Source organism: Cyanistes caeruleus, chromosome 14 (genome assembly GCF_971803275.1).
Source record: "Cyanistes caeruleus chromosome 14, bCyaCae1.hap1.1, whole genome shotgun sequence".
In the NCBI taxonomy this organism is placed as follows: Eukaryota; Metazoa; Chordata; class Aves; order Passeriformes; family Paridae; genus Cyanistes; species Cyanistes caeruleus.
In genome coordinates this window covers 14,000,748-14,015,487 of record NC_141714.1, presented here as the reverse complement: position 1 = coordinate 14,015,487, position 14,740 = coordinate 14,000,748, and the positions used below count along the sequence as shown (strand labels likewise).

Genomic DNA, 14,740 nt, shown 5'->3' with positions numbered 1-14,740 from the left:
GAGTGGCTGAGATGTCTTGGTTTGTTCAGCCTGGAGACTGAGGTCAGACTTCATTGTGTTCTTCAACATCTTCACGAGGGGAAGTGGAGGGGCAGGTACAGATCTCTTCACTCTCGTGACTCCAGGAAATAGCATGAAGTTGAGTCAGGGGACGTTTAGATTGACTATTTAGAAAAGACTTTTCACCCAGAGGGTGGCTGGGCCCTGGAACAGGCTCCCCAGGGAAGTGCTCACAGCACCAAGGCTGACAGAGTTCAAGACGCGTTTGGACAACATTACGGGGCACATGGTGCTGGGGATGCTCCAGGGCTTTCTCGCAAGGCTTCCCACGCCCTGATTCAAGGGCACACATCGCCGTCCCTCAGCTCCCCGCAGCTGCACAAGGGGAGAACGGCCCCGAGCAGAACCTGAGGCGGCCGCACCCAGCGGCGGGCGCGGGAAGGGGAAGCGGAAGCGGAAGCGGCGCAGCGCGGGCAGGGCCGGGCGGGGCGCGGGGCGGCGCTGGCGGTGGCGGCATGGCGGCCCGCGCGGGCCCGGCCTCACGCCGCGGCCGGCCCACCTCCTCCCCGGCCCGCAAGCGGCTGAATCCGCTGAGGACGGTGGTGGCGTGGAGGGGCCGAGCGGAGTGGGACCAGGTGATGGTGGGGCTGTACTGCGGGGACAGCCGGCTGCAGCAGGACGCGCTGGACCGCGTCTCGGCGTGGAAGAGCCGGTACGAGCCGCGGGCGGGGAGAGCGATGTGGCTCTCGGGGCCGTCCCTCTGTCCCTGGAGCCCAGGCGCCGCCGAGGACTCGAGCGGCGCTCCCAGCGGAGCAGCTCCGCGGCCGGGGCCGTGTGGGGAGGCCGGGCCGGGTGGGCAGGCCGGGGCCGTGTGGGGAGGCCGGGGCCGGGTGGGCAGGCCGGGCCGGGTGGGCAGGCCGGTGGTGCAGCCGGGCAGGCGGCCCTGTCTTGCAGGGCTTTTTCTTCATCACGGGGGGCTCCGGGCACGTAGTTCATGCCACGGTGGCCCCGTGGGAGCAGGGGAGGCAGAAGCCCTGCATACCCGCAATTGCACGGGCTGATTTCTCGAGGCAGCGAGCACACATCCAGGGCCCCTAAATTGCCTCTGCTGCGTCCGTACACAAGACCCGCCTAAGTAAAGCATCTTGTGTATGCGTTTAGCGTATCAGTATATACTCATTTAATATGTGCTTAAGAGTAGCAGTGTAACCACTCTGTTGCAGTAGACGCCTGGAAAGAGCCTTTGATGCTGTCTCAGCACACCATTTCTTAGGCTGTTAAGTACTACAGAGCACAAAATGTAGTGCAAACGTTGCCTTTTTTTGCAGGGTAAGTGTATTTGTGTGAGCCTGCTCACCTGGTTTTCCTTTGCTTCCAGGTATGGTCCAAAAATGCCTCTTGCAGTGGACTGCACAGCAGAACTGATTTGTTGTAAGGTCCTCGATTCATCTGGCAGATTGAAATCACATGAGCTCATCCTCTCTTATGGGCTTGCACTTGTAAGGTAAGGGCTCTCAGGGTCCTTGTGCTTTGAGAGGGAAAAACCTGGAGAGATGTCATTATTCCCCTGTCTGAGTTCACTTTGCATCTCTGGGACCACAGGATTGTACAGCACATGGGGAGTTTGTCTCTGCAGCTCTTGATAGTCATTTATCTTTTCTGTAACCTGCATGCAGATTTGTCAACTTGATCACGGAAAGGAAACAGAAGATGGTCAGCATTTCTCTGAGACAATTAGCCAGAGAGGTAAATTGATAATTTACATCTATACAGAAAGTATATGCATTGGTTATTAACAACACTGAGTGGATGAAATTGTGGGGGGTCATTCTTTTGTAACCAAAATAACAGCCATAGATGCTTGTTTATTCCAGCTGCAAAGTTTTAAACAGGTTCATTGCAACTGGATCTAAAACTTTGTTCTTTGAAGTCACAACAAGGCTGATGATCATTAAAAGTTTTTGAATCATATGTGATCAAAAGTCTTGATTTACATGTGTGTAGTCCTACTTGACATACTATCTCACGTTTTTCTTTCTTAGCTACTGAGATAGGAAAAAGAGCTAAACCTGTGGTTTTTTAAATCCTAGTCTTTAACAAGCAAGGCTATACATAAAAAACACATTTGCAGGTATTTTCATCTCGTATCTCTTTCTTCAGGTGAGCTTTTCCACTTGTGTGTGGAGGAGGAAAGTTTCAAGCTGTAACTGTGTTAGCAGGACCAACTTGAGTCCTTTTACTGCCAGCTGCACTGGACATCATACCTGGGACTGAACAAGTTTTGACAGTGAAGGACAGACAGTATTTGAGACTCTTCTGTATATGTTTGGGCCCCTGTGAGAATGATGAATTGATTTTTTTTTCCTGGGTTTTTGAGAAAAGTTGTGCTTCTCACTTTTTAAAACTGATCAAGCTTAAAAACAAACGTCTTGCATTGTTAAGGGTAGTTGTCCTCAGGAAAGTTGCAAAAAACTTCATGCAAATTACCATGTAAATTTCAGTGTTATATATGATATTATTTGTGTCTTTGATATAGAGTTACCCAGAATGTTTCATCCATTTAAATATAGTTTAACTGCTTCTCAGTATCATTAAATTACATGTAACACCTCTGTCTAAAAAGAAATCTCTTGTTGCATGTAACACTGAAGAACTTAAACTGTAAAATGCAAGTTTGTGTGGATCCTAGGCCACAGGAGGAGTGGCGTCAGAGGGCTGGGGGATCTTGGCCCACTCTCGGAAGTGGGAACCAGGGGAGCTACAGTGCAGGAGTGGCCAGTAAGGTGCTGTTCCCACCTGGTAGAGGCTCTCTGCAGCTTTGCAGGGCTGCCTGCAGGTGTGGCCTGATGCAGTGGGAACAGAGGGGTAACGTGTGTTGGCTGCTGTTGCAGGTGGACATCCCTGTGTGGATTGTGGACCTCCGTCACGAGCTGACGCACGGGAAGCTGCCACGGCTGGCCCTGTGCCGCAAGGGTGAGTGCCAGCAGCAGTTGACATTGGGAGGGGTGGCCTGAGGCATGCTTGGGGTGGCAATGCCTGTGCTGCAGGCCCTGAGGAGAGCACCCCTGCCTCCGTTTTGGGGTGAAGCAGGACAGGCAGCGTGCTTGTCCTGGCAGGGAGAGTTGTGATATCAAACACTGAGAGGATTTCCCTGTCAGGAGAGCTGAACCATGTCCAGTGGCTCCAGGTTGTGGTTCCTCACAGGGCAGATGCTCAGAGGCTTTCTTCTGTCCCTGAAAAAATGACTTGAAATAACAACATCTGGTTGCAACAATTTGGTGCTTTTGGTTTTTTACAGCACAGGAAGTTTGTCTTGGAGAAATAGGTAAAAGCTTTTCCTGATTGTTTAGTGATACCTAAGACTCTTTAAAAAGTCCCATTTAAGGAGAAATGTGGATGCTGCAAGCCTGAGCAAATGACCAGCTCATAGCATTTGAAGAGATTTCTTGGAATTTTGGGTTAAGGCTTGAGGATCCAGTTAAATAATCTTCAGCATGGTCCTTAGATTGAATTTCAAAAATGCTGATGGAAATAAAGGCATTTTCTTTCCATTCTATCTAATGTATGCATAGTGTAGTCCCTGCACAAAAAAAATTATGTTATTGTTGTAGATGCTGTATTGACCATGGTGATACTAAAGTACTGATTCATTTTCTCATCAGGATGCCACTGCAGGGACCTAGCTGCTGCTTAAATTTGAGCTAGCTTGAGCAAGGTGCAGTGCCATAGCAGTGTCCAATCTTTTTTTTTTTTCTCCTGGTTTCTTTTTGGAGGTTGGTTTTGGTTTGGTTTTTGGGGGGTTTGTTCTGATTTTTTTTGTCTTGTTCACGTTTTCATTAATGGAGTTTTTTGTGTTTTCAGGGTTCATAACTGGTTAATAGCATTTATTTTCATAATACAAATTAGCAACATGCCACCTATTATTTTTTGCCATAAAAAGAAATCTTCACTGAGAAGATGTTTTCTGTTCTCCTTTAGGTTGTGATGTTGTGCTGGACTGGCTACGAAAGATGTACTGGAACCGTCAGCTGGGCAATAACTTGTGTGAAGAAGACGAGTATGAGGATGAGGAAGAAGAGCAGGAAGAAGTGGAAGCAAATGAAGTGTTGGACAATGATGCATGGGAGAATCGAACCCCACAGCATGAGGCCCATGAGAAGCACAAGGAATTCCATGGTAGGAGCTCCTAGAACAGTAGAAGATACAAGGGTTAGATATGCTAGAGAAAGCAGTTTAAGTGTGTGGTTTTTAGAATGTTTAACAGTTTAAATATGTGCATTTTTCTAGCATAAAGATGGACCTGCAGCTCAGGTTTGGGATTCCTCTTTGGGTCTTGGTGGATTCCTGGGGTTGAATGACTGGTTTGCTAGTATTTCTCCAAATTTTTAGCACTTTGGTTTGTACAGCTGTAGCACTGTTGCAGTTATTGCAGAATGCAAGTATAAGGAATACAAATATGCATCAGAACATAAAATGCATATGGGAACAATTTTTACCTACACTAATCTATTTTGGAATTTGTTTTTGAGCTGTATGGGTTTATCCAACTTACCTGTCTTTTGCTGCTGTTAGTGAGAAAGTATGGAAATCATGGTTCAATGCCCCTTGAGAAAATTTATGTTGCTGGAAAAGTCTGAGAGTTTCGGGAGTCTTCAGTCTGCCAACAGAATTGCTGGCTTCATTTGATCAATGCCTTCCTTGAGTGTAAATTTAGCAAAACTAAGCAGCTTCGTTAGATATAAAATTCCCTTACATAGTTGATCCTCTGCTTAAACAATGTATTTATGTTTTTTTCTAGAAAAAGTCAGAGATGTTCTGATATCTTACAAGAATGAGCAGTTCCGGGTAAGTGCACTCATGATCATCTCTTCTGTTAATTCTCTTTCTTGGGTAATACATTTTCTCTTCCTTGTTAGTTCCTTGCTCAGGTCTGTCTGCTAGTGTTGTCGTACGTGGCTTGCCAAAGGAAAACTTCAGGGAACAAGCAGTTTGACCTGTGACAGTTCCTAATGTGGGTACTTTATTCAGATTTATAAAGGAGATCTGTACTTATTGGAGATTCCAAGAAATCTTGGAAGTTCCTCAAGAAAGAGGAACATTTGTGAGCTTCTTCAAGTGCTGGAGATGAAGCACACGTGCCATGTGCATCTTCTTGTCATAGCAATAATGTCTGTGTTTGCCATGGGAGTATATTTTCTGTTCATGCTTGAATTTTTCTTTCACTCAGGTTATGCAGACTATGCCATCTGTTTCAAAGTCTCAAGAATTGTGGCTTGAGTCCTCTTCAGAAATGGACTGGATTTTAGCTCAGATCAAAGACCTGACACAGGAAAACAGGTATGTCTCTGATAAAGAACTGAGGTGGAAGGCACAGTGCTGAACTGGGCTGTAGACCTATTAAATTTCCTTTTCGTAGTGTCCTGTAGCTGATCATAGAGAAAGCAATTAGTCAATTTCCTCAACATCTTTAAGGATTCAGTTGTTGATCTGTGCTAATGAGCAATGGTCCTTGTGCCAGATGGTCTCCGAGCTGTTGTCCCAGACTTAGCACATGCAGCATCTTCAGTGTCTTCAAAAGCTCCCAACAACCCTGTAGAGATTTTGATTTCACAGTAACCTTTAGAATTCTTCAAAATTGCAGGGCAATACTTGGCATTTTCTATATTTTTTATCTGTCTATTACTGCAGAGCCTCTAGGACCTAGTGTGTTGAGACTTCCGTATTACCATATAAATTTGCATGTAAATCTTGACCTGCTTTGAGAAATCTAATCACTGTAACTGCAGAGGGGAGAGAGTATCATCTTACAGATAAGAGCTATAACTCCTGATGTTTTGAATATAAATATGTATGCCATACAAGAACAGCATTACTTGGGTCTGTTGTTCAAACAAAAAATTCTCCATTCCCTCCTCACGGTTCCAGGTATTGGCAGTCAAACTTGTTTCAGAACTGGTGCCAGTGGTGTTTTGATACATAAAGGAATAAGTGGCAATAATAAATCTCTCTGCTCTAGGGAGACAGTGGCTGAAGCTCTTCTCAGTGATGGTTTTCTCATCCCAAGCATGGATTGTCTGAAGATGCTAAATATCAAGTATGAAGGTGAGTATTTTATGCATTACCCAAGTAGAAAATGCATAGCTAGTGTTATGACCAAGTCTGTTCTTTTTTTCTCATTATATTGGAATCTGTAATTGGCTACAAATTAGTTTCATCACATACATATAATTGGGTCCTTAAACAAATTTTGCCCTGTTCTCCAGAACCCCTTATAGCCATGCTTAGCTATTGCTTTTGCATAGATCTCTTGGGATGGAAGGACAGCTCTTCATCAATTAATATCTAGCCAAAACATCTTTCAAAGCTTGCATCTCTACCCCTTTCTGCAATAGTTGCTGATTTCAGGAACTCCCACTTGTTTTTCTTCTACACCGAAGATTTGAGGCAAATCAAAATACATGGGGTTTTTTAAGGTTCATTCACCAGCTGCATCATAGTTCCAAGCTGCTGCCCATATGTGGAGTTGCATTTTTTGTTTGCAAGAGAACTAGGCACTTAGAGGGAAAGAAAATAAATAAATTCCCTATTTCACAGCCAAAGAACTTTCCAAGAAAGGTTCTTAAATTTCCATGACTTTATAACAGTAGAAAACTTTAAAAACTTTTTGATTTTATGCGGCTTTGCTCAATGAACCTTTTTTTTGCAGTATATTTTTTAGGTAGAATAGCTCTTAATTATATGTGAAATAAGCTGAAACTGGAAAGGAATTAGCAAAACAGATAGATCTTCCTGTGTTATTAATTTCCTTGTGCTAATTATCAAATTGCTACTTATTTTACTTGCCTAGCATAAGAAAAATAATAGTTTCAGGTTCAGTGAGTACCTCAGGAAATATCCTGGAATCAGTGATCTGAGAAAAAAACCTCTTTAGTCTAGCGCAAGTGTCACACCTGTATTTCATAAAAAAATTACAAAGCACCAATTTCTGGCTTCTCTGATTCATTTTTTTCTTCTTACTGCAGAAAATAAAGAGGAATGGCAATTCAAAATTCCTTCAATATTTTACTGCTTTTGGCATCCTTTGCTGTCAGGCCTCCTTTCACGAAGTTTTACGCAGGTCCTAATAGAGAAAATGTTTATAGAGTTGAAGGAATGTTCTGACTCTTCAGAGCTTCGGCCTCAGTTCTTGATCAACTGGATTTCTGAGCTGCTGGCTGGAATTGCCAAAGTAAATAATGGTGAGTGTGTTGTGTTTAAAAAAGCATAAGAGTTTCTTCTGTACTAGTGTAAAACTATACTAGTAAAGTGGTGGGACCTTTATACATAAAGTGCAGTAGCCTAATTAGTGTATTTTGTCATGTGAACATAAAGCTTGTTGCATTTCTTAGACTTTTCAACCTACACTTTGTGCATGTCATGCATTTCTTAGCAAAAAAAATGAAATCGTTATTGATAAGTTTGCTGCAGCCTCCTCAAGATAGGAAAAGCAAATCTCTCACAGGAAAGATCAGGCCATTAAGTGCTAATTTCTCCAGATATCAATACTTTTAGGAAATAACATCCTTATACTTGTAGGAAATAACATCCTTATATGCTGTCTGCTGCTGTAACATGTGGTGTTATGAAATCCTTGTTCCCAGTTCTTTTCTCCCTTAGCAGAAGCCTGCCTTTATAAGATACTAAATAGTGTTGCTGTCCTTACTGATCCCATCACAGGATTTTTATGCCATCTAAACTTACACACAAATAAGAAGTAATATTTTATTTTCAGTTCCTAACTCTTTAGAACTTCAAATTGGCAGACTATGTTTCATTCCAGAGATGGGTGCTGAAGGGCCTTAATTAGTGTCACAGGTTTCTGCTAACAGGATTTTTGTACTGTGACACACTGCATCCTTGCAGAGGTTTGTGCCCCTTAATTGTGGTGCCTTTTCTGTCTTCTCCTGGTCTGCCTCAGACTGCACGAAGATTTTGGCAGTATCTCAGGCAGTCATAGGTTAAGATCTGGTGCTTTCAGTCAGTGCTGAGCATATCTGTGATGTACCAAGATCCCTGAATGCTGCTAGTTCCCAGCTGTTAAATCTATTGTTTGCAGAGCATTTGGAAAAAAAAATTGGGCCCCAGATACAGTACACTGCATTTATTTGTCATAATTCAAATACATCTTGTGGCTTTCCTGTCTGGAAAGGGCCAGCTTGGGAATGTCTTCACTGCTTTGTGGTCAGGTCTGGTGAAGCTACCCAAGCTGTCCATGTGTTGTCAAGTCCTTTATAACAACCTTGATGTATTTGGTGTGGTACATCTGGTCATGTACTTGGGTTAAAATGGCAGCTTACTTGAGGATATGTTCCAGTAAAAATGCAGAAGGATAAAGGGTGTATTTTGGATGAGCTTTGAGTACCCTGTTCTTTTCATTATCTTCTTTGAAGGGAAGAAAAAACAACAGTGTAACAAGCAGGTGTCTGCGAGGGACCTGTTCATCCGTAAAGTTCCTTTGCAGTGGATAAAACTGACTGACATTTGCTTGCAAGCTCCCTGTTGGGCAACCCCACATCTTCTTCAGATGTAAGTTTGATACTGTGACCTAGAAAAGAGCAAACAGTGCTCTGTAAAAGCTTTGGTTTCCTAGTGAAATGCTGAGCCACAGCTGCATTCCCTTGCCTTTCTTTGCATCTCGTAGAAATTGTAACAGGTGCAGATAAAGCCATGCTTGCTGCTTTTCATCTCCCCATTGATTACACACAAAGAGAAGAAGGAAAAGGATTTTTAAAGGATTGCACCTTCAAAATGAAAGCAGAGGTTATCTGGGGAGGTATTTAAAGAAGCAACCTGTTCAGAAGCAAAGTGACTTGGTAGAGATGTGACCTTATTCAGGTGACAGAAATTTACCACATCCCCTAACTTCTACACATGAAAACAGCAAAGCAGTAATTTACTTAGAAATATCCCAAGTCCTTAATTTTAATCACAGAGTATTCCAGCATCTACTGACCAGGGAATAATCAGATTTTGCCTGTTAAATGAGCTGTGTGAGCCAGCTGTCCTGGAGAAAACAAACACTTAAAAGTAAAAAATACTCCAGATGAGGATTTATCAACCCTTTTAAGACTTTTCCATTGCCATTTTTCCTTTCTAGGATCTTTGCAGTCATGAGACCTCGCTTGTCACGTTCTTCTCGGAAGAAGCTTCTCTATCTTGTTTCCATTTACATAGAAGGAGGAGACCCTTTGTCCAGTCCAGGACTCTCTTCAGACGGCAGTGAACAGCAAATTTACACTCTAGAGAACTTACAGTGGAGAGCCAGGCAAGAAAATCAGGTTAAAAATCAAGGGCAGACTGTAGAGAAACAAGAAGATGTGCCAGAGGGAGACAATGGTGCAGAGGAAATGGAAGAAGAGGAAGAGGAGATGGTGACTGAAACAAATCCTTTGGAAGGACTTGATCATTCTCGTACCATGGTGGCCATTGCTGAGAAAAGGGCAGCACTGCAGGGATCCCCCTGGCAGATCACTGCAGGTAAAAAGTGATTCTAAGACTTGGACAGTCTTCATCACTGACAGATGTTAATTGAAATGCAAGGACATCTCAGCCCTTTGGGCCTGGCCACAATTAAGTTGTGCTTCAAAGTCATCTAAATGCCAAATTACTGAAAAATGTGGATTTTCTAGTGTTTTGTTTATGTTCAGGAGTCATTTCACTTAAGCTCGTAAAATACTGTGAGCGTGTTTTCCAGGAGCATGCTATTACTGTCTTAATTATTTTTTTATTAGGCTTTTCCAAACTGTTTAAAGTTTTAGTGTATCCAGTTGATGGGGCAGCATTCTATACCAGCTGAGAATGGTGAAGAAAATATGGATATTTCTTGGATTTCTGTTTGTCAGACTTTGGGGTATTTGAAATCACAGTTTGGCTGTGAACCCAAGTTCCATGCTCTAGGAAAATGGCTGTTATGACATGGTGGCAAACAAAAGAAAGGAGCAAGACAGTTTTTTATAAGGAATAAGCAGTATATCCAGTGTTTTGTTAGCTTTGTTACTTTCTCATTGGGGTTGGAGGTCTGTGTAGCTAAGAATTTTGGATGAGTCATGGAGGGACTCAGACACAGGAGAAGGAAGTTGGTGGAGAGGATTTGGAGTCAAAATGACATTTAAAGGAAAAAAAGCAGCCATTAGAAGACTGAGCTCTTGTACTCCATTCACTGGGAAATTTTCTCAAGTTAAAAAAGAGAAAAAAAGAGACATCTGAGGTATGCTGATGTGAACAGTCTGTTAGAACTGGATGTTATGATGCAAAATTGTCCTCTGCTTCTGTGACATTGGTTCAGATCATTTGCTGAATGGCTGAGTTGCAGGAGGCAGTATTTGTGGACTTAGGGAGGATGATCTTGTGTATCAAATATCTCTTTGGGAAACTCAGACTTCTCGTTTTTGTACTGTTTTTATCTAGATGAAGTACGATGGAAAGACTTTCCTCTTGGGAAACTCCCAGGTCAGACAGATGATCCTGATGGTCTCATGTTGGATAATTATTCTATGATGTCCCTGCTTGATCAGCCAGTGAGGGATGAGTGGAAGTCTCTCAATACAAAGTGAGTAAAGGTGTGGGTGGGACTTTGCCCCTGAACCATGAAATGCATTTCTCTCTCTGTGCCTTTTACTATACCACATGAAAAATTAAGGCTGAGATTTCCTTTGTACTTCTGTTTAAATAGTTTGACCCAAATATCTACTATTGTCTGTAAAGCTGTCCCTAATGATATCCTTTGATGATGCCATCTCATAATATTGCTGTCCTCACTCCTGCTGCTCTTTTTTAAAAGAAACCATTCCAAGGATTATGAAATACTGCTGTTTAGCAAGTATCAGCACAGTTCCAGCAGGCTTTAAAATTGAAGTTTCTGTTAGCTGGGGCTTTGATCTTCAATATGTTGGCAGTGCCCAGTGACCTTTTAGAGCTGTGGCTAGTAATTTAGAGCTGCAGATCTGACTAAAGAAACACAGATTGTCCTGGAAATAAAGGGGACATTCTATAAAGCTTTTAGTCAGATCACCTTTGTTTCTAAATGAAGCTTATCCAGTTAAAGCATCCCATTGGAGATGTTTTAATAGGATCATTATTTCACACTTTAAAGTCATAGGAACTTGAATGCTGTAAGCCATCAAATTAGTTTCATCACATATATATAAACCTGTCTTCTGTTATTCTAATCCAAGTAATACTTCAGAATATAGATGAATTGTAGTTATTTTCCTTAACACTCAATTGGACAACTTTCTAATCGCTGATTGTTTTCTGTGGTTGGTGGGTCCAACCTAGTAGCAATGTGAAGAACTGAGAATCATGCAGTCTGAGATACTTCATTGAGAAGAAATCTTGTACATGTTCATATTTTCACATATTCAGAGTTGTGTTCAGATTCCAAGCTTCCAGTTTCAAATCTGAGAAGAGCTTCCATTTTTCTCCATTCTCTTGGTCATCCTCCCTGGCATCAAATTACCGACCTTCCCTTATCAGTAACATTCTGTTCCTTTGAAGGAAGATGCCCTGAACTGCATTTTGAAATATGTTTCACTCATGGTGAGGACTAATAGTATACTGAAAAGCTATACACGAGATTTATAAATTTCAGGCTGTTTTTTGAACAGTATAATGTGTCATACAGCTCATATTACTAGGAAATACTCATGTAGAAAAGGAGAAAGCACACACCAGGCCAGAAGTAACATGTGTTTCTGCATCTCTTTGTGTGGGGAAAGGGGCAGACAGTTCGTTCCACTCAGATTACAGCCTGACAGGATGCCAAGGAAAAAAAATCTTAGAAAGAAACATGAGGAAAACCTGTTGCTACCACAAATAGAAAGGAACAGAACCTAATTTATTTCTGTAGCTGTGCCTGGAAACAATCCAGGTTTCATCAGGACTGCTACAATGGCAGCTTGTTCATTAGTCTTATTTTCCTTGCATAGCAGCTTCTCCATTTGCCAAAGGACATGTGGTGTTAGAAGGGTGGTCTGACTTCCCCAAGGCAGGAAGAAGAAGATTTTCTTGACTGCTTTCATTTTCTTTTGTGTAGAAACCTTGTCCTTTGTCTAAAAAGCTATGTGGGTTTTTTACTTCCCCATCAAAGGTGTTTGTATGGCCTGTTCCAGGAGGGGTGTTTGCTGTTTACTTTTCTGGTCTTGCCCTCTAAGTTCTCTATCTGCAGCAAGCTGTTCTACCAGGCTCATGAAGGGAGGTACTAAAGGATGGTATGAGAGATTGTGAAAACTTGGTGTTTTACTTTGAAAATATTAACTTGGAAAAAGCACCTGCAGCACAGGCCATGGGACACACCCTTCTAAAAAGCAATGTCCTTCTTTGTCTTTCTGCAATTCCTTCCTCCCAAAAGGTTGTGTTCATTTTTTGGTGGGTTTTCTGGTGTATGCTGGGCATGTTTATTGTAAAAATTCATTTTTTTACAAAATGTTTAGTGTTTCTGAGGTGATTTCTGAAGCTTTGAATAGTTGCCGTCATCCTCAGGCAGATGTTTTGGGTTTTGTGATAAACCTATACGCTCTTTATTGACTCCCAGTGTCAGTTTTACCTGACAGCAGAAGGAAATTTAGCAAATAATGACCACTTGGAGAGTTTTCTGAGGATGGAGTTGCTGACATGCTGGTGCTTTAGTGGTTGCATCCTTGAATATGTCTGTAAGTCCCATGATTCTTTCTAAAGCCATAGAAATGGGTAGTATTGTAAGATTTGTAACTCGGGAGAGACTGTTCTCATGTTAATTGCATTTCACCTGAGCTTGTATTCCCAACTGCAAAGGACAGATGAAAGTTCAGATGAGAATTGTTCTCTGGTTATTTTTGCAGTCATTTCTCCCTCACAATTGTTAGTACCTGGTCACCTTTCTTTTGGTTTGTGCCTTGTACCTTTCATGTTTCAGGACTATTGCCACTCTTGAGCAAACTGATTAAAAACTGAGGACATACAAGCAGATGAATGTTTTAGATCTAAAAATGAGAAATGTTTTGGAAATAAAGCGCTATCAAAATTATTTGGTGATGTGAGCTTCCAGAACAGCCCACTGCTAATGTGCTGTATTCTCTTCCTCACAGCTCTGCAGAATTGAATATTCCCATGACAGGAGGATTGTTATGGACCCAGAATGACTTCCATAAAATAAAAAGTGGCCTTCAACTTTTCTGAGACAGCAGCAGAGCGCTCTGTGACTTTTTGTATTGCACAAGTAGCATTGGAAGATCTAGTAATGGTGGTGGGAAAACAGTCACTCCAGGACAAGTTGTTGTTGCTGCAATTTATTGATTTTTACCGTGTAAAATCAATGTTTTATAAAGGTGTTGTGTTTTAAAGTTGCATGTACAGTAACCATTGTCTTACTTAACCAGTTGAAGTTTGCCGAATACAGTTAAGAGTACTTTGGAATCCCTTCATGTTCCTTAACTTTTTCATAAATAAATACAACTGACAGAAGGCAAACCTTGCTCCTGGATGCTGTTTCTCAGTTTTTCACTCTGGAAAGTGTCCTCTGGCCCTCATTAGTGATTGAGCCCTTCTTATTTCAGTGATGCAAATACTGTCCTGGAGGAGTGATTGTGCCAGGATAAGATTGTGCTACAGTCTTCACCTGGCTACAATATCACATGAAGCATCAGGGGTCAATCCTAGCTAGAGCATGGCTGAATGCACTGTGATACACAAATACCTTTGAAATTATTTTGTCAGGATGTTTTTTCAAATGATAGTCTTGAAGCCACTACTGTCTCTTTTTGATTGAAGTGTTTTGCTTCACGTTACTTCTATTCATGATTTTGGAGATATTCATAACCAATACTGTGGTTTTTGCTGGGAGCTGGTATGATTACTGCAGAAATGGACTGAACAAGGACCTTGCTGGAAAGTTGTTGAGAAAAATGTCTTCCAGATAGTTTTTCCTCAATTCAGTTTTCTTTACCTGTATTACAGGTTCTTGGAACTTAAGAGGCTTCTGCAGTTACCTGTGAAAAACCCCAGGAGTTTAAGTGTATATTTACTACAGGACTCCTCAGTAAGAATTTCTTAAAGTGCATCTGCTAGAGGGTGGAACAGAGGCTTTCTCTGAGTCCATGGAGTAGTTTTCAGGTTTTACAAAGTAAACAGAAGGAATAACATGTCAGTAGGAAGGGATACAAGAAGGGACATACAATTTTAGCAGTACATTGCAGAGGGTTGAAATGCATGCTTAGAGCAGCAGCTTCATGGATGCTTTGGACTGGCCCTGAAGTAAAAGCTTAGCTAGATGTCCAAAATGAAAGCATTATTTCTTTATTCCTTCTTCTCTAGGTTTTTGTTATCCTGCTCTACTGCAGTTGCTTGCTACCACACATCCAAAAATGGAACGTACGTTGCATATTTCCTTCTGTAAAAGCAAGCAGTGCCAATGCAAAAGGAAATAAATTTTCTGTTATGAAGAATTTTTCATGGAAGCTGTTCCTCTTTCAAGTATTTTTAGAAATACTTCTTTTACCCAGTAGTTAATTAGGCTTATTTAGGAAATTCTGAGTGAAAGGGATTTGTTCCTTTATTACTGCCTTTGGCTGAGTATGAAATTACTTAAATTACTGTATTTTGTATTGCAAACAAGCGTAACAGTTCAAATAGGGATGTGTGGTGCTTGCACATACTATACCATCTGTAACTTCTTTCCCTCCTTGGAGGAAGTGCACTTGGTAAAATCATGTGCTGCTACTACAAT

At 41.8% G+C, this 14,740-nt stretch overlaps 1 protein-coding gene across 2 annotated transcripts; it reads left to right on the top strand.

Moving 5' to 3' along the window:
• Nucleotides 1-477: 477 nt before the first annotated feature.
• On the top strand, nucleotides 478-13,485 carry LAS1L (LAS1 like ribosome biogenesis factor). 2 transcript variants are annotated; one of them, XM_086850844.1, is made up of 13 exons: nucleotides 478-712; nucleotides 1,379-1,504; nucleotides 1,677-1,746; nucleotides 2,892-2,973; nucleotides 3,979-4,176; nucleotides 4,799-4,845; nucleotides 5,228-5,337; nucleotides 6,017-6,102; nucleotides 7,023-7,238; nucleotides 8,430-8,565; nucleotides 9,137-9,516; nucleotides 10,447-10,588; nucleotides 13,104-13,485. In XM_086850844.1, exons 1-13 carry the CDS (start codon nucleotides 516-518, stop codon nucleotides 13,192-13,194), a joined length of 1,881 nt encoding a protein of 626 aa, XP_086706970.1. In that variant the 5' UTR covers nucleotides 478-515; the 3' UTR covers nucleotides 13,195-13,485. The 2 variants fall into 2 exon arrangements, with proteins under 2 accessions (XP_086706970.1, XP_086706969.1); XM_086850843.1 differs by having other exon boundaries at nucleotides 501-712; nucleotides 2,161-2,973.
• Nucleotides 13,486-14,740: the final 1,255 nt, after the last annotated feature.

What these genes read in the sequence shown, in the direction of transcription:
- LAS1L (XM_086850844.1), top strand. Translation starts at nt 516, where the DNA reads ATGGCGGCCCGCGCGGGCCCGGCCTCACGCCGCGGCCGGCCCACCTCC. An exon ending in TATGGGCTTGCACTTGTAAG is followed by an intron (nt 1,505 to 1,676) that starts GTAAGGGCTCTC and finishes ACCTGCATGCAG; the next exon opens with ATTTGTCAACTTGATCACGG. An exon ending in TGAGACAATTAGCCAGAGAG is followed by an intron (nt 1,747 to 2,891) that starts GTAAATTGATAA and finishes CTGCTGTTGCAG; the next exon opens with GTGGACATCCCTGTGTGGAT.